Source organism: Saccopteryx bilineata, chromosome 4, assembly GCF_036850765.1.
Source record: "Saccopteryx bilineata isolate mSacBil1 chromosome 4, mSacBil1_pri_phased_curated, whole genome shotgun sequence".
NCBI lineage: Eukaryota > Metazoa > Chordata > Mammalia > Chiroptera > Emballonuridae > Saccopteryx > Saccopteryx bilineata.
In genome coordinates, this window is record NC_089493.1 from 241867253 (window position 1) to 241893657 (window position 26405).

Consider the following 26405-nt stretch of genomic DNA (forward strand, 5'->3'; position numbering starts at 1 on the left):
TACAGTTCCTGTTTTTTTCTGATTTACTTATTTCGCTTCGTATCATGTTATCAAGATCCCACCATTTTGCTGTAAATGTTCCGATGTCATCATTTCTTATGGCTGAGTAGTATTCCATAGTATATATGTGCCACATCTTCTTTATCCAGTCATCTATTGATGGGCTTTTTGGTTGTTTCCATGTCCTGGCCACTGTGAACAATGCTGCAATAAACATGGGGCTGCATGTGTCTTTACGTATCAATGTTTCTGAGTTTTGGGGATATATACCCAGTAGAGGGATTGCTGGGTCATAAGGTAGTTCTATTTTCAGTTTTTTGAGGAACCACCATACTTTCTTCCATAATGGTTGTACTACTTTACATCCCCACCAACAGTGTATGAGGGTTCCTTTTTCTCCACAGCCTCTCCAACATTTGCTATTACCTGACTTGCTAATAACAGCTAATCGAACAGGTGTGAGGTGGTATCTCATTGCCGTTTTGATTTGCATTTCTCTAATAGCTAAAGAAGATGAGCATCTTTTCATATATCTGTTGGCCATTTGTATCTCTTCCTGGGAGAAGTGTCTATTCATATCCTCTTCCCATTTTTTTATTGGATTGTTTGTTTGTTTGTTATTGAGTTTTATGAGTTCTTTGTATATTTTGGATATTAGGCCCTTATCTGAGCTGTTGTTTGAAAATATCATTTCCCATTTAGTTGGCTTTCTGTTTATTTTGTTATCAGTTTCTCTTGCTGAGCAAAAACTTCTTAGTCTGATGTAGTCCCATTCATTAATTTTTGCCTTCACTTCTCTTGCCATTGGAGTCAAATTCATAAAATGCTCTTTAAAACCCAGGTCCATGAGTTGAGTACCTATGTCTTCTTCTATGTACTTAATTGTTTCAGGTCTTATGTTTAGATCTTTGATCCATTTTGAGTTAATTTTTGTACAGGGGGAGAGACTGTAGTCCAGTTTCATTCTTTTGCATGTGGCTTTCCAGTTTTCCCAGCACCATTTATTGAAGAGGCTTTCTTTTCTCCATTGTGTGTTGTTGGCCCCTTTATCAAAAATTATTTGACTATATATATGTGGTTTTATTTCTGGACTTTCTATTCTGTTCCATTGGTCTGAGTGTCTATTTTTCTGCCAGTACCATGCTGTTTTGATTGTCGTGGCCCTATAATAGAGTTTGAAGTCAGGTATTGTTATGCCCCCAGCTTCATTCTTTTTCTTTAGGATTGCTTTGGCTATTCGGGGTTTTTTATAGTTCCATATAAATCTGATGATTTTTTGCTCTATTTCTTTAAAAAATGTCATTGGAAGTTTGATGGGAATTGCATTAAATTTGTATATTGCTTTGGGTAATATAGCCATCTTGATTATATTTATTCTTCCTAGCCAAGAACAAGGTATATTCTTCCATCTCATTATATCTTTTTTGATTTCCCTTAACAATGGTTTATAGTTTTCATTATATAAGTCCTTTACATTCTTTGTTATGTTTATTCCTAAGTATTTTATTTTTTTTGTTGCAATCGTGAAGGGGATTATTCTTTTGAGTTCCTTCTCAGTTGTTTCATTGTTGGCATATAGAAAGGCTATTGACTTCTGTATGTTAATTTTGTATCCTGCGACCTTACTGTATTGGCTTATTGTTTCTAGTAGTCTTTTTGTGGATTCTTTGGGGTTTTCGATGTATAGGATCATATCATCTGCAAAAAGTGATACCTTTACTTCTTCTTTTCCGATATGGATGCCTTTTATTTCTTTGTCTTGTCTGATTGCTCTGGCTAGAACCTCTAGTACCACATTAAATAAGAGTGGAGAGAGTGGACAACCCTGTCTTGTTCCTGATTTAAGGGGGAAAGCCTTCAGTTTAGTGCCATTTAATATGATGTTAGCTGATGGTTTATCATATATGGCCTTTATCATGTTGAGATATTTTCCTTCTATACTCATTTTGTTGAGAGTCTTAAACATAAAATTGTGTTGTATTTTATCGAAAGCCTTTTCTGCGTCTATTGATAAGATCATGTGGTTTTTGTTCTTTGTTTTGTTGATATGGTGTATTACATTAACCGTTTTACGTATGTTGAACCATCCTTGAGATTCTGGGATGAATCCCACTTGATCATGATGTATTATTTTTTTAATATGTTGTTGTATTCGATTTGCTAGTATTTTGTTTAGTATTTTAGCATCTATATTCATTAGAGATATTGGTCTGTAGTTTTCTTTTTTTGTGCCATCCTTGCCTGGTTTTGGTATGAGGGTTATGTTGGCCTCATAAAATGTGTTTGGAAGTATTGCTTCTTCTTCAATTTTTTGGAAGACTTTGAGTAGAATAGGAACCAAGTCGTCTTTGAATGTTTGATAAAATTCGCTGGTATAGCCGTCAGGGCCTGGACTTTTATTTTTGGGGAGGTTTTTAATGGTTTTTTCTATTTCTTCTCTACTGATAGGTCTGTTTAGGCTTTCTGCTTCTTCTTGACTCAGTCTAGGAAGGTTGTATTTTTCTAGGAATTTATCCATTTCTTCTAGGTTGTTGAATTTAGTGGCATAAAGTTTTTCATAGTATTCTACAATAATTCTTTGTATATCTACGGTGTCCGTGGTGATTTCTCCTCTTTCATTATGGATTTTGTTTATATGAGTTCTTTCTCTTTTTTCCTTGGTAAGTCTTGCCAAGGGTTTGTCAATTTTGTTGATCTTTTCAAAGAACCAGCTCCTTGTTCTATTAATTTTTTCTATAGTTTTTCTGTTCTCTAATTCATTTATTTCTGCTCTTATTTTTATTATCTCCTTTCTTCGGCTGGTTTTGGGTTGTCTTTGTTCTTCTTTTTCTAGTTCCTTAAGGTGGGAAGTTAAGTGGTTCACTTGGGCTCTCTCTTGTTTGTTCATATATGCCTGAAGCGATATGAACTTCCCTCTTATCACTGCTTTTGCTGCATCCCATAGATTCTGATATGTCGTATTGTCATTTTCATTAGTCTGTATATATCTTTTGATCTCTGCACTTATTTCTTCTTTGACCCATTCATTTTTTAAAAGTATGTTGTTTAGTTTCCACATTTTTGTGGGATTTTTTCCCTCTTTTTTGCAGTTGATTTCTAGTTTCAAGGCTTTATGATCAGAAAATATGCTTGGTACAACTTCAATTTTTCTGAATTTGCTGATGTTGTTTTTGTGGCCCAACATATGGTCAATTCTTGAGAATGATCCATGTACACTGGAGAAAAATGTATACTCAGTCACTTTGGGATGAAATGTCCTGTAGATGTCTATCATATCCAGGTGCTTTAGTGTTTTGTTTAAGGCCACTATGTCTTTGTTGATTCTCTGTTTGGATGACCGATCTAGAGCCGTCAGCGGTGTATTGAGGTCTCCAAGTATGATTGTATTTTTGTCAGTTTTTGTTTTAAGATCAATAAGTAGCTGTCTTATATATTTTGGTGCTCCTTGGTTTGGTGCATATATATTAAGAATTGTTATGTCTTCTTGATTCAGTGTCCCCTTAGCCATTATGAAATGGCCATTTTTGTCTCTGAGTACTTTTCCTGTCTTGTAGTCAGCATTATCCGATATGAGTATTGCTACACCTGCTTTTTTTTGGATGTTATTTGCTTGGAGTATTGTTTTCCAGCCTTTCACTTTGAATTTGCTTTTATCCTTGTTACTTAGATGAGTTTCCTGTAGGCAGCATACAGTTGGATTTTCTTTTTTAATCCATTCTGCTACTCTGTGCCTTTTTATTGGTGAGTTTAATCCATTTACATTTAGTGTAATTATTGATACTTGTGAGTTCCCTATTGCCATTTTACATCTTGCTTTCTGTTAGTTTTGTGTCTTGTTTTATCCTTCTCTTTCATTTTTCTATCTTTTGTTTTTATTTGGTTGTATTCCATACATCTTTCCTCTGTTGCTATCTTTTTTATCTCATGTGCTTCTGTGGTGGTTTTTTCAATGGTGGTTACCTTTGAGTAATGAAAAGGGTCCCTACCCTGTTCATTGTAGCGAACTATTTTGTGAGTACTTTTGCACTCCATCGTCCTTTGCTACTGTTAATCTCCATCTTCTCCCCCTCTTTCTTTTTGTTGTTGTCACAGTTTAAATTTGGTTTTATTGTGTTCTTCTTGGAGCTTTTACTTGTGGCTCTGTTTTTTTTTTGTTCTTTGTATCTGATTGGAGAACCCCCTTTAGTAATTCCTGGAGTGGGGGTTTTCTGATGATAAATTCCCTCATCTTTTCTGTATCTGTGAATGTTTTTATTTCCCCTTCGTATTTGAAGGATAGCTTTGATGGGTATAGTATTCGTGGCTGAAAGTTCCTCTCTTTCAGGACTTTAAATATTGGGGTCCACTCTCTTCTAGCTTGTAGAGTTTCTGCTGAGAAATCTGATGATAATCTAATGGGCCTTCCTTTATATGTTGTATTCTTCTTTTCCCTGGCTGCCTTGAGAATTTTTTCTTTGCTGTTGGTTTGTGTCAATTTCATTATGATATGCCTTGGAGTAGGTTTGTTGGGGTTAAGAAAACTTGGAGTTCTGTTTGCTTCTTGAACTTGAGGCTTTAGTTCTTTCCACAGGCTTGGGAAGTTCTCATCTATTATTTGTTTGAGTATGTTCTCCATTCCATTTTCTCTCTCTTCTCCCTCTGATATACCTATTATTCTTATGTTATTCTTTTTGATGGAGTCAGATAATTCTTGTAGGGCTATCTCATTTTTTTTAATTTTTGAGTCTCTTTCTTCTTCTCTCTGTTGTGCCTCAAGTTGTTTGTCTTCTATTTCACTAATCCTCTCTTCTATCTGACCTGTTCTATTAGCTAAGCTTGTTACTTCGTTTTTCAGCTCGTGAATTGAGTTTTTCATCTCTGTTTGATTTGTTTTTATAGTTTCAATTTCCTTGGACATATATTCTTTGTGTTCATGGAGTTGTTTTCTGAGCTCCCTATATTGCCTTTCTGTGTTTTCTTGTATATCTTGGAGGATTTTTAGTATTTCTATCTTGAATTCTCTGTCATTTAGCTCCAAGCTTTCCAATATATTAAATTTTTTCTCCATAGATTTTTCCTCATCTAGCTGTGTTACCTCTCTTTCTTTTGTATCCATGATATTCGATTTTCTCTTCCTTAATGGCATCTGAGGGTGGTTTTGTTGATAGTATTAATGAGATTTAATAAAGAATAAAAAGTTAAAAAAAAATAAAAAAATAAAAAATTGAAAAGTTGTTTTTAAAAAAAAATTAATAATGAAATAAAGAAAAATAAAATAAAATAAAATTTTTTAAAAAAGGAAATTATTCCCCCCCTCCTTTTTTCCTCCCCTTTCCTCTCCCCTCTTTCTTGAGAAAATCTTGTGGTGGACTGTGAGTTATAACAAACAATGCCTGTGATGGAGGGCCTGAATTGGGGAAAAGTAATAAAGGGGCAAAAAAGAGAAAAAAAATAAAAAGAAAAAGAAAAAAGAAAAAAAAAGAGCATATGGACCCACAAAAAGCAAATAAGGAAAAAATTTGGGTCAAGAATAAAATGATTTGCTTTTAGGTGTTGGTTGTCTAAGAGTTATGATGAGAGGAATAAGAGGAAAACGGAAAAATGGGGGGACAAATTAAAAACTTACTATTGTATTTAGTGGAACAAGAACTAGATAATATGGAGAGCCAGGGATGGGAGCACTGCTAGTGAGTTAAAAAGGTGAAGTAAAAACCCCCCAAAATGCCACAAACATAGGTTTGAGTCCCAGATAAGATAATTTGTTTGTTATTGAGGTTTGAATGAGAGGAGATGTAAAGGAGAAAGGAAGAAACTAATATAGAGGGAGAAAAGAAAGAGAGAGAGAGAAAAAAAGAGGGAACCACTAAAAGAAGAAAAAAGAAAGGAGAGAGAGAGAGAGAGTTAAGGGTTTTGGAGTGCAACCCTCATAGAGAGAAAGGAAGAGAAGAGAAAAGATAATGGGAGATGTAACACTTATGGGTAGTGTAGTTCAAGGAGAGGAGAGAGTAAGACCGGTAGAGAGTTAATCGGCCAAATTGGAGGAGGAAAAAAAAGTATCAAGAATGAAGATAAGAGAAACAAACAAACAAATATAATAAAATGGGATAGGTTATGAAGTCTGCAGATTATTCTTGATTTTGAGAGGTTATCTTCTTGCTTTTTCTTTTCTCTCCCTCTTCCTGGTCGGTGACTCTGTACCCCGGGTTCTGCCCCTTTGGCACGCTCAGGTAGAGGTTTGCAGTTGATAAGTCTCTATGGCAATGTCATGTATTGTGCTTTAGTCTCGTTGGGAGTCGAGACTCATTAGCATTTATAGGCTCCGACAGTGAGAGAATCCGTGTTCCTGGAGCCTTTCTCCTAGTCTTTCCTTCCTCAATTAGTAGCCTGATAATCCAGCTATGGGGTTGCTGCTGCCTCTGCCTGGATAGTAAGAGGCTCAAAGAGCTGGCAACTCCCCACTCTATTTCCACTCAGCACAGGGCTCTGGGTAAGGCTCAGTCAGTCAGAGCTGCTAGCATAATCAGGCGGGCTTTCCGCCCACTCAAAGACCTCTGGCTCTGCCACTCTGTCCGGTAACACAAGCGGGCGCCCACTTCCGGGGCGCTTGGAGGAAACTCTCACTCACTGTCTGCGACCAGGATATCCAGCCAGCAGTCTCACGCTCTGAGTGAAACCCCCAACCGCAGGGAAAAGTTGCAGCGTTGGAATTGGCTCTCGCTCCATCCCCGTGCGCGGCTTTTGCAAGGCGCTGGGGCGGCCCGAGATTCCGCTTTGGCCCACACAAAGGCCCCTGACTCTGCCCCTCTGTGCGATAACACGGGCGCGCACTGCCGAGGCACTCGGAGGAATCGCTCACTCCTTATCTGCGTGCGCAAACCAGGATATGAGGCTGGCCGCGGTTCCCTCTGAGTGAAACACCCTCCAGCACGGAAAATCTCCACCGTTGGAATTAGTTCTCACTCCCTCCCGTGCGTGGCTTTCCCAGGGTGCTGGGGCTGCCCAGAGACTCTGCCCTCGGCCCACAGAAAGGCCTCTGACCCTGCCTCTCCGTGGGGCAACACGGGCACCCACTTCCGGGGCTTAGGAAGAAATCTCTCGCCCACTAACTGCGCGCACGCCGACCAGGAGACCGGGTAAAATGGCCGCTCCGCTTGTCTTTCTTTGTTTGGGTTTGGCGCGAGTGTTAGCTTGTATTGCCCGGGTTGCCACAGGATCAGATTTTCCTCGGCTTGGATCTCCGTGCCACAGCCTGGTTCGGCCGTCTGTGCCGCGGTGGCCTGGATCTATTCACCCCCTTTGCCTGCCTCAGTTTCTATATTCACAGTTACCAGAGAAAGCCGCCCTGTTTAGGTTAGTGAGGAAGGCGGAGCATTTCTTACTCCCTATTTCCTTTGGGGTTTGGTTATATATTTAGCCAATTTTTCACTCAATCATACCTTTGGGTGTATTGCGAAGCATCTGGAAGCTCCAAGTATAGGTTTTTCTGTTTCTGGTTGAAGATCTTGTTGAGTTTTGGGGGAGATTCATCGGTATCGCTTCCTACCCCGCCATTACTCTGACGTCATCTCCCTGTTACATATTCTTATAGCACCTTGTGCCCTTCTTTCAGAGCACTTGTCAAAGTTTTAACTTTATTGTTATTTCTCCCATTATTTGATAGTATCCCTGACTGGACAGTAAGCTCCAAGAGTGCCTAGAACAATGTCTGGTTTTGCTTAGCATTCTTTCCTTAGCACATAATGCAGGTAACTAGCATAGCGGTTGCTACTTTTACATTGACATCTTCGGTTATGTTAGTGTCAAATCTTTGTGATTTTCATTGGTTTTGATTCATTTTGTTTCTAAATTGACTCTATATGTCTCTACCTTTGTTCATTTTTATCAATTTTATAGTGTGATTTTCAGATGATAGTTTTTTCTTCTATTGCCAGATTATTAGGGCTACCTCACTTTTAGCCTACATAGTTATAGTAGTTTATTGATGGAAATGTTGCATGTAAATTAATTTTTAAGTCACATTTTAAATGGTCTAAGAAAGCATGATGTTTAAAGAAGTTCCAGTGGAAGCCATTTTGTAAGATAATTATCCACTATAATGTAACACTTCTTAAAGTATAATTTTTATTTCAGAGTCGTTTTCCCAGAGCAATCATATTTGTAATTGTTTCTATAAAAGATATTGGAAAAAATTTTTTTGATTCTGCAGTGTTATTTTTTACAAATCACTGCTTTATACTGGATATAATCTATCTTGAAATGCCTTCTTTTACTGGATATAATCTGTCATTTTCATTTCATATACCAGCTGGTAGTTACATTAGAAAAGATTTTTAGTTTAATTATATCAGAGTCTAAGAGATTATCTGCTTGTTTCATATATTTTAATAGCAAATGCTATGTATAAGTATACTTACACAGAAGGTATTTATAAGCTTAGGTAATAGCGTAACTGTTATATTTGCAGCTCCATTAAATGCCAGAATCATGTGACCTTGAAGAAAAGACAGTTATTTGTTCTAGTTGGATTATATTCCTGATAGTGGTATTAGCACAGCTGCTGGAGGATGGTGTTTCTGTGAGTCTCAGAAAATCCTTTGTCTTGTGCAGCTCTAATGCTCAAGGGACGCACTTCACTTTCCTCTTACTGAAATTGCCGACTGGCAACCATGCTGGAGGTTATGAAGTCTGAAGTGCAGTCCTCTGCCTTCATAAAGCTTCATAACTGATGCATTCAGACCCTTAAAACAAGGAAGGGAAAAAAGCTGTGAGCTAAAAAGGTATACACCATTTTTGTCTGTAATGATGTTAACTCCATGTTAACAGAGGTCATCTCAGAGCAAGCATGAAGCTGGCTCACACGAAGCAGAGCGGCAGAATGAAGGTCAAGGAGCGGCAGAAATCAACATGGCAACTTCTGGTAGTGGTCAGGTAAATAAATCATTTTATTGGGTTTTTTTTAATTAACTATTTAAATATTTCAAAAGGAATATGGAGTTAGATGGTCCCCAGAATGATCTGTAAATCTTGTTTTCTTAGTCCTGAATGGATATCTTCAGAAGAAGAATTCAGTACCAAAATGCTATCATTATTCTTTATTACATCTAACAATAATGTTTTCAAATCTCTAAGTATATTTTATAATCTAAATTGTGTTTTAATCTGAAGTGATTAGTGTGAGTAGTTTTTTGAAAAATAAATACTAAGCTGCATTTTGGTTATGCATGTGATTTGACCTAGTTATTGCTTGCATTGACTAGGTTTGCTCTTTCTCTAAGGCATTCTGTGCAAAGACATTTTTGTTTTTAAAAAATGATCATAAGGACTTTGTTAGAGTTCTTGTTTTCTCTTGTAATTCAAGATTACTTAAATCTATAAATCTAAGTCTTATCTTTGAGAAGATGAGTCTAATGCTCATAAAAAAGTAAAGAGAAAGCCTAGTCATATTTAACTATTATATCATTTTTAGCAACATTATGGAAGTCAACGTGATTTTTTTGAAATGTAGAACTATATTGTCTTATTGTGCTGCCATCAATTTTCTATTAGTCTTATTGGATGTATCCTAATATAACAGAATTTTTCTTTGAGGTGTTCTGTATGCTCTGTAGTTTTTCAGTGAATATATTTATGCTGTAACTAAATAGTTACTTAAAAATAGAATTTCACTAAGTTGATTTTAAGGTAATTTTCCTATGGTTGACATAAACTATTTCTTTAGTGTTTATAGGTTACTTTTGGTATTTATGAAAATGAGCATGCTTCTTTTAGTTTATTAAAATTTAAAACTTAAAATTGAAGCTAAAATTTATTGTACTAAGTTAAAACAAAAAGTAATTCATTTTAGTATTACTAGTTAGCATTGCAGTGGGGAAAGCGCTAAGTTATAGATGGTAAATTAGTGCAAAAGAAATTATATTTAAATAGCACATTTGACTTTTCTTTTGTTTCATTTCTTTTGTTTTTGAGAGCGTGAGAGAGAGAGAGAGAGACAGGAACATCATCTCTTCCTATATGTGCCCTGACCAGGTATTTAGCACTCCAACCTACTGAGCTATCTGGCCAGTGCTTAATTTTTATTGATTTTTAGAGAGCTAGAGAGAGAAAGGGAGAGAGAGAGGGGAGGAGGAATGGAAGCATCATTGTTCCATTCAGTCATGTATTTTTTGGTTGCTTCCTGTGTGTGCCCTGACCAGGGATCGAACCCTCAACCTTGTTGTTTCAGGATGACACTTAACCTCTGAGCTAACTGCCTGACTGGCAAGGGCCACATTTGAGTTATTTCTTTGTTGTTTAGGGAATTACTGGGGAAGCTTATATGTTTCTGCACATATGTAGAAAGAAAGAAAGTTCCTTTTGACAGAAAAAAATTCTGTGCTTAGGATTAGACTTACCATTAATGCTTTGGGTCATATTGCAATTATTATATACTATAAAGCCTTACCTGTCCAATCTGGGTGTCCAGTTAAAAAATAATAGTTGAATTTTATCACACTTATTTCATCAGAATTAATCCTAAGATTAGATTTAATGTCAAAAATAAAACTTAAAAATATTAAAAGATTATAAGAAAGTATGGGTAAAATTTTTATAATCATGAGGTAGGTAGGAAACCATAAAAAAGGGCTCAATAGGCCCTGGCCAGATAGCTCAGTTGGTTGGAGCATCATCCCGAAGCACAGAGGTTGCCAGTTCGATCCTGGTCAGGGCACATACAGGAACAGATCAATGTTCCTATCTCTCTCCTGCTCTCTCCCTTCCTCTCTCTAAAAATCAATAAAATAAACATTTTTAAAAAAGGTTCAGTAGGTTTCATATAAGAATGTAAAACTTCAATGTGTCATAAAATCAGAGCAAGATTATAAAGCAAACAACCAAGATCACATTATTTATAAATATTTATTGCACAGAAAAGTTAAAATTCAAAATACATAAAGCGTATTTACGCCCTGGCCAGATGGCTCAGTTGATTAAGCATACCCGAAAGCACAGAGATTGCTGGTTCAGTCTGCAGTCGGGGCACATACAGGAACAGATCAATGTTTCTGTCTCTCTCTCGCTTCCTGTCTCCCTAAATATCAATAAGTAAAATTTAAAAAACAGTATTTATAAATTAACTATTGAAAAACTGTTAAAACATGGAAAAAAGGCTGTTAAAACAAGAATTAAAAGGAAATAGAAATTACTTGAAAACATATGGAAAGATTATCAGTTTTATTAATAATAATGTATAAATATAAACTACAACCAAAATGAGGTATTTTTAAGGCCATTGGGTTAGCAAAGATTAATAACACTCAGTATTGGTAATGGTTAACAGGCTTCTCATATACTTCCTGTTCCAACTTACATACAAATTCATCTTAAGAACAAACCTCCAGAACCTATCTTGTTCATAACCAGGGGACTGACTGCCTGTAGTGCTCTCTTTGTCCTCCTTCATTCAGTTACATCAGTTCTTGTGTGCCTGAGCTTAAGATGACTTTCTCAAGAGGTTGAATAGTTCAAATCCCACTGTTACAGGTTCTCCTAGCATGTTTCTCTTTTTCGAAGATGACCACATTTGCAGTTTTACATTTATTTGTTTGAATATCTGATTAATATCTATTTCCCCCACTAAACTGTAAGCTCAGAAGGCCAAGGATTCTGTCTAGTTTTGTCCATTTTTATGCTCCCACAGTCCCTGATAAAGAGTAGATAACATAAGTATGTGTTGTTTGGAAGGACTGGCATCCCTTTTACAAAGAGGGTATCTTGATCTGTAGTCTCCCCTGGAACTTATTTGGGTCTTTTCTTTCTTTTCTTGTTGAGTCTGGTTGAAGGTTTGTCAATCTTGTTTATCTTTTCAGAGTACCAGCTCTTGGTTTCATTGATCTTTTGAATTTTTTTTTTTAAGACTATTTCATTTACTTCTGTTCTAATCTTTTTATTTCCTTTCTTCTACACACTTTGGGCTTTGCTTGTTCTTTTTCAAATTTCTTTAAAGTGTAAAGTTAGATTATTTATTTGAGATTTTTCTTGTTTTTTTTGTGGTAGGTAATGCTAATGCTATGAATTTCCTTCTTATGACTGCTTTCTATTTTTCTCATAGATTTTGAGTTGTTGTGTTTTCATTTTCATTGGTTTCAAGGTATCTTTTGATTTCTTCCTTGATCTCATTGTTAACCCATTCATTGTTTAGTAACATGTTATTTAGCTTCCCATGTTTTATGTGTTTTTTTATGGTCAGAGAATATGTTTGATGTGTTTTCAATCTTCTTAAATCTGTTGATACTGTTTTGTGTCCTAGCGTGTAATTTATCCTAGAAAATGTCCCATGTGCACTTGAAAAGAATGTATATTCTGCAAATTTGGGGTGAGATCCTCTGATGATATCAATTAAATCCAGCTGATAAAGTTTGTCATTAAGGCCACCATTTCCTTGTTGAATTTCTGTCTGGAAGATTTATCCACTTATGTCTATGGGGTATTAAAATCCTCTACTATGATTATATTACTGTCTCTCTCCTTATATGTTTATCACATTTTTTTTTTATATTAGGTGCTGCTGTGTTTGGTGCATAAATGTTTACAAGGAGTAAATCCTTTTGTTGGATTGCTCCCTTTTTCATTTTGTAGTGTCCTTCCTTTTCTCTTATGATAGCCTTTTTTCAAAGTTTGTTTTGTCAGATATAAGTATTGCTACCACAGCTTTTTTTTTTCATTTCCAGTTGAATGAACTATCTTTTTACATCCCTTTACTTTTTGTTTGTGTATATTTTTCGTTCTAAGATGGGTCTTTCGTAGATGGCATACATATGGGCCTTGCTTTCTTACCCATACAGCTACCCTATGTCTTTTGATTTGAGCATTTAAGCCATTAGGTTTAAAGTGATTATTGGTAGGTATGTATTTATTGCCTTTTTACTCTTTTAGCTATGTTTCTCTTTCTGTTTGTTTCTTCTTAAAGCAGGCCTTTTTAACATTTCCTATAATACGAACTCCTTTAGCTTTTTCTTGTTTGGAAGCTCTTTATTTTCCCTTCGATTTTAAATGATAGCCTTGGTTGTAGGTTCTTGCTTTTCATTACTTCAGATATTTATTTTATTCCAGTTTCTGTTGAGAAATCAGCTCACAGTCTTATGAGAGCTTCCTTGTTGGTAACTAGCTCCTTTTCTCTTGCTGCTTTTTAAAATATTGTCTCCTTGTCTTTAACCTTTGTCATTTTAATAATGATATGTCTTAGTGTGTGTATCTATCTCCCTTGGAAATTAAATGGGAAGAGAAAGCTAGAAGTAAACTATACAGGTCAGATTCCTGATTGCTTAGTGTATAACTATGTGTACAATTCATTTATGAATTGGTTCCCAGCGTTTCTATTTCAAGTTTAGAACCAGATCTCTAGTGACAACTAATAAATAATGAAGTTCAACCAAGAGTGGGAAAGGGAAAGTGGGAAAGGATGAAATCGGTAAGAAAACCTTTTCTGCTGCTAATAAGTGTTTTAAAATTTTTAGTGTGGAAAATTTCAAACATATACAGAGACAAACAGAATGATATAGTAATCTGCATGTACCTCATCCACTTTGCCCTCCCATTTTATTTTTGAAGATTCCACACATCATCATTTCTTTCCTGGATATTTTACTGTGTATTTCCAAAAGATGAGAACACTTTTAAAATATATAACTATAGAGCCATTATATACTCCCAAGTATTCAAATTTGCAACTTTTTCATAAATGTCATGATATTTCACAGTTTTTTTGACTCAGGGTTAGATACAGTTCAAGCATTGAGATTGGTTAACATCTCTCTGAAGTCTCTTTTACTATAGGTTTCTTCTTTGTCCTTTTTGTTTTCTTGCTTTTATTTGTTTAAGAACCAAAGTTGTTTGTCTTACAGAGTTTTTCGTAGTCTAGATTTTGCTGATAACATATCCATAGTGTAGTTTGACATGTTTCTCTATCCTCTGTATTTCCTGTCAATTGGTAGTTGAACATAGAGATGTGTTCAGTTAGGTTTAATCCTCTTTTATTTTTTGGCAAGACTTTTTTCTAAGTAGTATTGTGATCTTCCATCAGGAAGCACACTAATGTGTGGTTGTCTCTCCTTCACTGATATTAATAGCCATGGTATTCAGTGTCTGGCTCCATTAAGAGTAACAAAATTATCTGGAATACTTCTGTAAAGAAAAATTACTTATCTACTGTTTGATAACTCCCAGGTACAGTTTGTACAGAAAAAAAAAATGGAAAATTCTTCTTTCTCTTCTTGTGCCAGGTTTCGTAGTGAGTTAGTGGCACTGCCTTATAAGTAGAATCCCTTTCCAAAGTGAACAGCAGGAAGATAGACGAGGTTCTGACATAGCAGGTATAATTGAAATTGTATATCTACTTGGTTAAGTGTAACTGTCAAGCATTAAGTGCCTATAATGGCAATGAATATATTTGGATAAATAAATGGAAAGTAGAAAATAGACAAATGCTTGATTCTAGGATGTAGTAGAAAGGAATTGTACTTACTTGAAGGATAGGTACATTCATCTTATCTCCACCTTTCTATTTCCTACCCCATTTTTCATTCTGCTGTTAACCTCTTCCTCAACCCCTTACCCCTGAAAGGTAATTAACATCTCATCATCAATGTTCATCATATGTTTACTAAGCATGTACATTATACCAAGACTATTCTCAACCCTAGAATATGGTGGTAAGCTAGGTAGATGCTACCTTACCCTCAAAAATGTATAATCTAGAAGTAAGGCATGAGCAGTGTCCACAAAATGCGTAAGTACTATGGGAGAGCAGGTACACAGTGCTGCTCAGAGCTCATCACCTAGTTTTAGGGTGAGGTTGGTCCTGGAGAAAATTATAAGTTACTGTATTATGACTCTTCAAAACTACTTGGGTAAATTAGATACAGTAATCTAGATGAACTATGCTGATGGCTTAGTAGGTTAGGGAAGAATTGATCAATTTAAGTCCTTTACCCAACAGATATCTGAGTATCTGAAAATATTTGGCAAATAGAATTCATTAGCTTTAATGTTGGGTGTGAAAGTTGAGGGGAAGGAAAAGTTAGGAATAACTCCCAGGTTTCTGTCATAAGCGGCTAGCACAGCGGTTCTCAACCTGTGGGTCGCGACCCCGGCTGGGGTCGAACGACCAAAACACAGGGGTTGCCTAAAGACATCGGAAAATACATATTTCCGATGGCTTTAGCCGCTGAAAAGCCGCGCTACCGTCTGCAGCAGCGCTATTCAGCTTGAACGCACACTGTTATGGACGTGCGTTCCAAACTGAAAGCCTGCGGTCACGCGCAGTTGTGATTGCATCATCCGTCCGGGGCCTAAGGGGCTGGGGGGGGGGGGGAGACGCTCCACAGTCCATAGCAGCGCGGCTGCTCATCCATAGCAGCTCATTACATGTGTCCGGCGCTTGCTGATGTCATCAGTAGGCAGGTGCAGCAAGCGCCGGAGGACAGAAGCCTAGGAGGTGGAAAGGCAAGAGGCAGAGAGCCTGCGAGACAGCCTGCTGGTGTAAAAAAGGTTAATAATGTAAAAACAGTACACACACCATACACACAATACTGTGTAAGTGTAAGGTGCTTTGTGTGTAATCATTACACAGTACACAGAGCAGCTTACACTTACATAAAGCACCATACATTTACACAGTGTGAACTACATCGGTCTTATACTATAAGAGACCACTATAAGATATAGTTCACACTGTTCCCCAATGTATAATTATCTCCCATATCTCCCACTATTTTCTCATACTCTGAATGAGGAAACTGCTGAAATCAGCGGTTTCCGGCATTGAATCCGCCTCCTATTGATTTCATTGGGAGTGCAGCGGATTTTGAGAGCTCCTGAGAATCTTGGGTTACCACACAATCCGCGGCAGCCTCCTTTTGATTTCAATAAGAGGCGGAGAAATGACAGTTTCCGACACATTTCTTCCTCTCCTATTCAAGTCAATGGAGGCCGCAGCAGATTCCGCTCAAATATAGAGCATGTTGCTTAATTTTTTCCATGCTAGAACTTTTCCTAGAGCAGAAAAATTCCAAAGGTGGAATCCGCCACCCCCAATAGACTGAAAGAGGCTTCACACTGAGGAATCTGCTGTGTGGATTCTGCAGTGTAAAAGATATGCCTCCTATAGAAGTCTATAGACTGAAAGAGGCCTCACACTGAGGAATCTGCTGTGCGGATTCTGCAGTGTAAAAGATCCGCCTCCTATAGAAGTCTATTGGGGGTGGCGGGTTCCACCTTTGGAATTTTTCTGCTCTAGGAAAAGTTCTAGCATGGAAAAAATTAAGCAACATGCTCTATATTTGAGCGGAATCTGCTGCAGCCTCCCATTGGCTTGAATAGGAGAGGAAGAAATGTGTCGGAACTGCATTTCTGCCGTACAGGGGATCTCTCTTCTGCGGAATCCACGGGTCTCCCATTGAAGTAAATGAGATGTGGATTCCACCGCAGAAACCGCTGCTTTATAGTGTGAAAGAGCCCTGAAAGAGACCATGCTGTGCAGAAACTGCAGTGTATCCTATGACGTAGTTCACACTGTTCTATATAGAAAACTTGCCACTAATCTGGAAAAAACAGATCCATTAGTTAAGCAGCTATTTACGGAATAGTAGCCCCAATACACTAGGTAAGGAGGTCCATTAGTAATAAATATTTCTCTATATAATTATTGTTTTTGTGATTAATCACTATGTTTAAATTATGTTTGATTTGTAGCAATGAGAATACATAATGCATATCAGGTATTTACATTCCAAATCATAACTGTAGCAAAATTACAGTTATGAAGTAGCCACCAAAATTATTTTTTGGTTTGGGGTCACTGCAACATGAGGAACTATATTGCAGGGTCACGCATTAGAAAGGTTGAGAACCACTGGGCTAGCAGGTAGTGATGCAGGTCAGTGACATCAGTAGATGAAAAGCAGGTTTGAGGGAAAATAATCTAGTTTTGAAAATGTTAACAAAGATATTAAGACATTGAAGTAGAAATGTGAGATAGGCTAGTTGGTTTTAGAATTGAGGAGAAAGGTTAAGAATATAATAATTAAAAGTATGAAAGATTTTTATGTCTTTTGTGATTATAAAGTGAGAAGATGAAGACCACTAAAATCCCAAAGCAAGGGAATAATATTGTTTGAGAAAAGAGGAAATAGTTAACAGTATCCACAGTCAATCATAAGGACCAAAAAATCTCCACTGGGTTTTAAAAAAAGAAGTATGTATATAATGCTAATTGTGGCAAAAAACAATTTCATTGACTTTCCTCCTTACCTTATCATATTGGAGTGAGTTGGGGGTTTAAATGAAAGATTAGAAAGCAGAACAGAACAATTTTAGCTAACTCAAAAAGTCTGGGTGTGAACTGTCCGAGAGAGAAATGACTGTTAGCTGATGCAGAGTACAGGTTTGAAAGAAAATTTGAAGGTTGTTTGATAAGATAGAAGAGATGAGCATGCTTGAATTGTGATAGAAAGGAATTGGGACAGAAAAAGGTTGAAGATCCAAAAGAACAGAGAGAAATGGGGAGAGCGGATCCAGAGCACACGTGGAGGGTGGGCGTTAGGTAGGAGAAGGTGCCTCTGCAGCAGCAGGGGAAGAAGACAGAGCCAGGTCATTCTGTCAGTTTGGTAGCAAGAAGTTGAGGGAGTTTTTCTGATGACTTTTATTTCTCTGTAAATTAGAAGGTGAAATTATTTGTGGTAAAGGAAGGAAAAGAGCCACAATTTTATACAAAAGTAGGCCTGTCTAAAATAGCCACTATGGCCTGCCCAGTGGTGGCACAGTGGATAGAGTGTTGACCTGGAATGCAAGGTTCCCGGTTCAAAACCCCGAGGTTGCCAGTCATAGGCTTGAGTGTGGGATTATTGGTTTAGGGTGGGATTGTGTTGGGCCCAAGGTCGCTGGCTTGAGCAAGGGGTCACTGGCTTGGCTTGAGCCCCTCAGCCGAGGCACCTATGAGAAGTGATCAATGAAAACCTAAAAGTGACGCAACTACAAGTTGATGCTTCTCATATCTCTCCTCCCTCTCTCTCTCTCTCTCTCTCCACACTCTCTCTCTCTCTCCCTCTCTCTCTCTCTCTCAAAAATAATAAAAATAAAACAACCACTATGAAGAAAGATAGGAAAGTTAACTAGGGATACACAAGGATTACAGGTGTATTATTAAAGGCCTAGGTGTATAGGTGACCATAATGTTATATGGGCAGCATGCTGGAGAATTGTATGATTTTTCTCATGTGGTAAAATTCCTCAAAGGCCCTGACTGGTTGGCTCAGTGGTAGAGTGTCAGCCTGGCGTGCGGGGGACCTGGGTTCGATTCCCGGCCAGGGCACATAGGAGATGCGCCCATTTGCTTCTCCACCCCCCCCCCTTCCTCTCTGTCTCTCTCTTCCCCTCCCGCAGCCAAGGCTCCATTGGAGCAAAGATGGCCTGGGCACTGGGGATGGCTCCTTGGCCTCTGCCCCAGGCGCTAGAGTGGCTCTGGTTGCGGCAGAGCAACGCCCCAGAGGGGCAGAGCATCGCCCCCTGGTGGGCAGAGCGTTGCCCCTGGTGGGCGTACCGGGTAGATCCCGGTCGGGTGCATGCGGGAGTCTGTCTGACTGTCTCTCCCCGTTTCCAGCTTCAGAAAAATACAAAAAAAAAAATCCTCAAATATGTCTCAGAATTCATATCAAAGTGTAGAGAAAACACATAATTGGATTCATCTATAATTGCAGTATTTCCCAGCAGGTGAGATGGAATAACTGTGAAGCAAAACTTTGAAAACTAGCAAGAGAATTATGGAAGTGATAAACCACAAGAAATCCAAATTGGAATATATAGATTCATGCACTGGTTACTCCAGTCATTTCAAAGAGGCTTTCTTGGGAAAGGTTAAAGGAGATTGATAGATGAAGAGGCTGTCAGAGATACAACAGGATAAGTACTGACCTGTGGTGGCGCAGTGGATAAAGCATCGACCTGGAAATGCTGAGGTCGCCGGTTCGAAACCCTGGGCTTGCCTGGTCAAGGCACATATGGGAGTTGATGCTTCCAGCTCCTCCCCCCTTCTCTCTCTGTCTCTCTGTCTCCCTCTCTCTCTCCTCTCTAAAAATGAACAACAGGATAAGTAAATTATTCATAGATAAGCATTATTCAGAGGTGGTACATTTTCGTGTAATGCAAAATGGTCCAGAATATGGCCATGGATGTCAATGGCTAAAATGGAGTAGAGGAGAAAAATCATTGACGATGAAATCAGAGAACTGAGAGGCTAGGGTTTTGAATGGGTCATGTGCAAGATGTTAAACTTACTCAGAGTGATTGCAGTAATTGAAGTTAAGCCTTTGAGTAGTACGAACATTCATGTACATGGTCATGTATTCTGCCCATCCAGAGTACGATCGTACATGTGTAAGGCAACACTAAAAAAAGGCAAATGTATGTTCTTCTTGTTTCCATAAATTGGTTATCAAACAAACATGATTTTAAATTAATAAAACTGTAACTGGAACTAGTTTCATTTTTTGGGAAAAAAACTCACTCCAGGGGGTCAGTGAGCATGAGAAAGACTCTCTACTCAAAGGGTTAAAGAAAGTTAGTAACCCTTGAACCAAAGTCTTTAATGATTGAGGATAGTGATTGGGACGTTAGTAGATGATAACACTGGAGAAGGGGAAAGGTAGATTATAACACAAAATTTGAAACTATTACAACAAAGTGGAGGAGTAATGGTTTCAAAGTGGTATTTAAGAGTGAGGAAAACAGGCTCGTGCTACCCCCGAGTCCGAAGTATGTGCAGTATGGGAAAGAGAGCTATAGGGGAAGTGGTGTCCTCTGAGAGCGAGGTTTCAGTTAAGGCCAGGAGTAAAAGGAGCATTAAGTAAAAAGCTGAAGATGTGGGGATATCTATGAAGCATGGAACCTAAATTCCACAAGTAAAGTTAGAAAGGAAAGAGAGCAATGAGAAGTAGGGTCTCACACATTTTAGGGCTGAGAGTCAGGAATGATAAAGAATTTACCGTATTTTTTGCTCCGTAAGATGCACCTGACCATAAGACACACCTAAGGTTTTAAGGAGGAAAATAAGAAAAAAAATATTCTGAACCAAATGGTTTGTTAAAATATTTAATAAAATAACGTATTTTTTGCTCCATAAGACGCATGGGCATTTTTCTCTCCACTTTGGGGGAGGGGGTGCATCTTATGGAGCAAAAAATACAGTATATCTTTGGACAGTGAGCAAGGCCGATTCAAGGAATATGCATCATGACTGATTTTAATAGGTTTCGAAGTTGTGAGAGTTAATTACACTCATGTTTTTTCAGAATTTAGTCATGAGTTGGGCAGGAAATGCTTTTTATGAAGTTACCAATTCTTGTGGTAAAGAAACATCTTTCTTTCTGAAAGATATTGGCTAAGGTCTAGCCATAATAAAGGGGCCCGGGAAAGATTCTCAAGGCCCAAGTTCTAGACTTACAGTGAATGTGGGCACGGAAATGTTCTTTTGATGTCTCCATTTAATAAAGGCATCTGGATTTTTAGCTGGGGGGGAAGAGTGTCCCAAAATTAAGGAACTGTACAGGGAGGTACTAAGACTGAAGCTTAAAGATTCCATGTCCACACTGAGGTCAATGTCAGGAACAGTTTATTGTGGAAATAGGTTTTTGGTTTGTTTGTTTGTTGACAGAGGGACAGAGACAGGTAGGGAGAGAGATGAGAAGCATCAGTTCTTCGTTGCAGCTCCTTATTTGTTCAGTGATCGCTTTCTCTTATGTGCCTTGACGGGGGTACTACAGCAGAGCAAGTGACATTTGGGCTCAAGCCAGCAACCACAGGATCATGTCTATGATCCCACGCCCAAGCCAGCTACCCCGCGCTCAAGCGGGATGAGCCCGTGTTCAAGCCGGGGACCTCTGGGTTTGGAACTTGAGTCCTCCACATCCAAGTCCGACGCTCTATCCACTGTGCTACTGCCTGGTCAGGCTAGTTTCTCTTTTGTTTCATGTAGTGTATTATCTGTTGCTGCTTAACACATTTAGGAGCTTAAAACAACAGACTTTAGCAGCTTATACAAAAAAAAACATTTAGTTTCTGTAGCTGAGTCCCTCTTGACGGTCTCTCACAAGGATGCAATCAAGATGTTGACTAGGGCCACAGTCATCTCCAGGTTTGACTAGGGGAAGTTCTGCTTCTCAGCTTACTCATATGGTTTTTGGTAGGCCTCATGTCCTTACTGGCTGTTGGCCAGAGATGCCAGTTTCTTGCCACCTGGGCCTTTCCAAAGGGCACTTAATAACATTGTAGCTGGCTTCACTCAGAGAGAACAAAAGAGGATGCCCAAGATGGAAGCCAGTCCTTGTTATATTTTTTTAGAAGTGATTTCTCATCCCCTTTGCAGCATACTGTCACTAGAAGCCAGTCATTAAATCTAGCTCTTTCTCAAAAGGAGAGGATAGAGGGCATGAATACCAAGAGACAAGGGTCCTTAGTGGGTGTGTTAGAGCCTGCCTACCACAAACAGTAAAAATAAAAATGGTGTGTTCACTTCAGGATAAGGAGTCATTCCCCTTCTACTGAAGACCAAGGCAGGCCCCATCCTGGAATCAGAATAAGCTTTTTATATCCAGGCCTCTCTCCCTCTCTCTCTTTCCTTCACACACACACACACACACACACACACACACACACACACACACACACACACGTTCTCCAGGCCCCTCTCTCTCTCTCTCTCTCTCTCTCTCTCACACACACACACACACACACAAACACACACACACACACACACGTTCTTTCTGACCTTTACTTATGCTTCTGCCTGGGCTGCCCTGTGACTAATCCTTCTTTTTGTTGGCTAAACTCTCCATAGTTCAAATCTAAAATCAGGTAACACTTTTTCTAGGAAGCCCTCCCTGTACTCCCAAGACTGAGTATATGCCCTTCCTTTATGTTCACATGGCCTCTCTCAAAGCATTTACCACTGTGCATTTACATGTTGACCTCCACCTCAAGACTTTCTGTGCAGTAAAGGTGGAACTGTTTTCAGTTAGATTCCTCGTGACTAACAGTATACCTTGAAAGTAGTAGAAGCTCAGTAAATATTGCTATGTGGTTGTATATGAATTGAACAATCATTTTAAAAGCACCCAGTGGCTGGTGGCAGTGAGAAGAAATGCAGGATGAGTCTGTCTCTGCTGCGCCTTCTCCCTGCTCTGAAGAGTGCTAACTAACTACTCCAAATAGAGATGTATCCCTAGACTCTAGGGCCTAGAGAACCAATCAGTATAAAGCATCCAAACCTACAAAGAGAGTAGAGACTAGAAAGGGTAGACCCTCAGGGACTCTGTACTAGTATTTTTACTCCAACCCTAGATTTCCCTATGTGAGTGAACATAATTGGGTCTTCATGCTTTTATATGTGGAGACATTAAAAAGACTTCTCAAGTTGGCACTTCTTAAAATAATCTTGATTAAGGAAAGATTAGCATACAATAAAATATATCCATTTTAAGCATACAATTAAATGAGTTTTACATTTACAATGTTTTAAAACTTTTACAATTAAATTTGCAAAGTAATTTTCTCTTTAAAATGTTATTGTGAATGATAATAAAATATGCTTTTATAGACTGGACAGAAAAAAAATAACCTTGGCTTGTAATTTGACTTCTATGGAAATTCTCAGCAGTGTTTTTAAAAATGAGCTTTATAAAAGTATTACCTATTTAAGGACTTGTTATAACAAATTCAGAAATCTCTGTAAGAGTATCTAATTGTCAGATTATTAGTATTTAAGTGCTGACTAATCAGTTAGGAATGCTTGTTAACAATATTCTATATTGTCTACCAGCGGAAGTTAGCAGATGAACAGTAAAGATTGCTGGCTAACAAGGAAGATTTTTTTTTTTCTTTTTTCTTTTTTCTTTTTCCTTTTTTTTTTTTTTTATATGTAATTTTATTTTTTTAATGGGGTGACATCAATAAATCAGGATACATATATTCAAAGATAACAAGTCCAGGTTATCTTGTCGTTCAATTATGTTGAATACCCACCACCCAAAGTCAGATTGTCCTCTGTCACCTTCTATCTTGTTTTCTTTGTGCCCCTCCCCACCCCCTATCCCTCTCCCATTCCCCTCTCCCCCCCCCCGTAACCACCACACTCTTATCAATGTCTCTTGGTTTCACTATTATGCCCAACCTACGTATGGAATAATACAGTTCCTGTTTTTTTCTGATTTACTTATTTCGCTTCGTATCATGTTATCAAGATCCCACCGTTTTGCTGTAAATGTTCCGATGTCATCATTTCTTATGGCTGAGTAGTATTCCATAGTGTATATGTGCCACATCTTCTTTATCCAGTCATCTATTGATGGGCTTTTTGGTTGTTTCCATGTCCTGGCCACTGTGAACAATGCTGCAATAAACATGGGTCTGCATGTGTCTTTACATATCAATGTTTCTGAGTTTTGGGGGTATATACCCAGTAGAGGGATTGCTGGGTCATAAGGTAGTTCTATTTTCAGTTTTTTGAGGAACCACCATACTTTCTTCCATAATGGTTGTACTACTTTACATCCCCACCAACAGTGTATGAGGGTTCCTTTTTCTCCACAGCCTCTCCAACATTTGCTATTACCTGACTTGCTAATAATAGCTAATCTAACAGGGGTGAGGTGGTATCTCATTGTAGTTTTGATTTGCATTTCTCTAATAACTAAAGAAGATGAGCATCTTTTCATATATCTGTTGGCCATTTGTATTTCTTCCTGGGAGAAGTGTCTATTCATATCCTCTTCCCATTTTTTTATTGGATTGTTTGATTGTTTGTTGTTGAGTTTTATGAGTTCTTTGTATATCTTGGATATTAGGCCCTTATCTGAGCTGTTGTTTGAAAATATCATTTCCCATTTAGTTGGCTTTCTGTTTATTTTGTTATCAGTTTCTCTTGCTGAGCAAAAACTTCTTAGTCTGATGTAGTCCCATTCATTAATTTTTGCCTTCACTTCTCTTGCCATTGGAGTCAAATTCATAAAATGCTCTTTAAAACCCAGGTCCATGAGTTGAGTACCTATGTCTTCTTCTATGTACTTAATTGTTTCAGGTCTTATGTTTAGATCTTTGATCCATTTTGAGTTAATTTTTGTACAGGGGGAGAGACTGTAGTCCAGTTTCATTCTTTTGCATGTGGCTTTCCAGTTTTCCCAGCACCATTTATTGAAGAGGCTTTCTTTTCTCCATTGTGTGTTGTTGGCCCCTTTATCAAAAATTATTTGACTATATATATGTGGTTTTATTTCTGGACTTTCTATTCTGTTCCATTGGTCTGAGTGTCTATTTTTCTGCCAGTACCATGCTGTTTTGATTGTCGTGGCCCTATAATAGAGTTTGAAGTCAGGTATTGTTATGTCCCCAGCTTCATTCTTTTTCTTTAGGATTGCTTTGGCTATTCGGGGTTTTTTATAGTTCCATATAAATCTGATGATTTTTTGCTCTATTTCTTTAAAAAATGTCATTGGAAGTTTGATGGGAATTGCATTAAATTTGTATATTGCTTTGGGTAATATAGCCATCTTGATTATATTTATTCTTCCTAGCCAAGAACAAGGTATATTCTTCCATCTCATTATATCTTTTTTGATTTCCCTTAACAATGGTTTATAGTTTTCATTATATAAGTCCTTTACTTTCTTTGTTATGTTTATTCCTAAGTATTTTATTTTTTTTGTTGCAATCGTGAAGGGGATTATTCTTTTGAGTTCCTTCTCAGTTGTTTCATTGTTGGCATATAGAAAGGCTATTGACTTCTGTATGTTAATTTTGTATCCTGCGACCTTACTGTATTGGCTTATTGTTTCTAGTAGTCTTTTTTGTGGATTCTTTGGGGTTTTCGATGTATAGGATCATATCATCTGCAAAAAGTGATACCTTTACTTCTTCTTTTCCGATATGGATGCCTTTTATTTCTTTGTCTTGTCTGATTGCTCTGGCTAGAACCTCTAGTACCACATTAAATAAGAGTGGAGAGAGTGGACAACCCTGTCTTGTTCCTGATTTAAGGGGGAAAGCCTTCAGTTTAGTGCCATTTAATATGATGTTAGCTGATGGTTTATCATATATGGCCTTTATCATGTTGAGATATTAGGAAGATTTTTTGTTTGTTTGTTTTTTGAGAGAGGCAGAGAGAGAGAGAGAGACAGGAACATGGAGCTGCTCCTGTGTGTACTGTGACCAGGAATCCAACCAGCAACCTCTGACTCTAGAAGGACTCCCAGCCAACTGGCCAGGGTTTATTTTCAGAGGGACGGAGAGAGGAAGAGAGAGGGGGGAGAGGAAAGAGAAACACTCATTTGTTGTTCCACTCAGTTGTGCACTCATTGGCTGCTTCCCATGTGTGCCCTGACCGGGAATTGAACCCCCAACCTTGTTGTTTTGGGACAACGGTCTTAACTGACTGAGCTAACCGACCAGGGCCTAATAGGGAAGTTTTAAATGTGTCATAAATTACAAGATCTGTTGATTCCAAACTTTAGGGCAATGGGTTACGTTCAGAGATACTGATTCATTCTGAACCATTATGCAGCCGCTGTCTGGGACCGATGCTCTGCCCATCTGGGGCCATGCTCGCAACCGAGCTGTTTTTAGTACCTGGGGCTGCCACTTGGACCAACTAGCTATCCTCAGTGGCCTGGCTGACACTTGAACCAACTGAGCCATTGCCTGTGGGACAGGAAAAGGGAGAGGAGCAAATGGTTTCTTCTCCTATGTGCCCTGACTGGGTGTCAAACCTGGGATGTTCATACACTAGGCCAGTGCTCTATCCACTGAGCAAACCAGCCAGGGCCAAAAGCGACATTAAAACGACACATGAGATACTTAATTTTTTAAGTAAGAGGAGAAGAGATAGTGAGACAGACTCCCACATACAACCTGACCATGATCCACCTGGCAACCCCTGTCTGAGGCCAATGTTCTGCCCATCTGGGGCCCTCATAACCAAGCTATTTTTAGCACCTGAAGCAGAGGCTCCACAGAGCCATCCTTAGCGCCCAGGTCAACGTACTAAAATCAAGCAAGCCATGACTACAGGAGGAGAGGAGAAAGAAAGAGAGAAGTAGGAGGGGGAAGAAGCAGGTGGTCGCTTCTCCTGTGTGCCCTGACCGAGAATAGAACCTGAGTTACTTAATTAAATGAATGTAACCTTTATCTCCACTGCTATATACCACTGTAAACTGGAATACTCCATATTCTCCTTAACCCCAAAGTTCAAGGCCTATCTTAAATGTTACATTTTATGCAGGCTTTAATAGTTTCTAAGCAGGTACTTGTTTCTTCCACTTCCCCCTCTGAATTTTATATATTCTTCTATGATAGTGCTTATATCACACTGCAGTTATTTATTTTTTCATGTCTTTCGCAAAAAGAAG

General features: G+C 38.3%; 1 protein-coding gene across 11 annotated transcripts in view; it reads left to right on the forward strand.

Moving 5' to 3' along the window:
- The window catches only part of APC (APC regulator of WNT signaling pathway), a 157945-nt gene that overhangs the window by 101422 nt on the left and 30118 nt on the right, over positions 1 to 26405 (forward strand). For all 11 annotated transcript variants that reach the window (XM_066274046.1, XM_066274049.1, XM_066274052.1 and 8 more), the window contains one exon: positions 8803 to 8907. In XM_066274046.1, coding sequence (XP_066130143.1) covers positions 8803 to 8907 — 105 coding nt within the window. The remainder of the gene's footprint in view (positions 1 to 8802; positions 8908 to 26405) is intronic.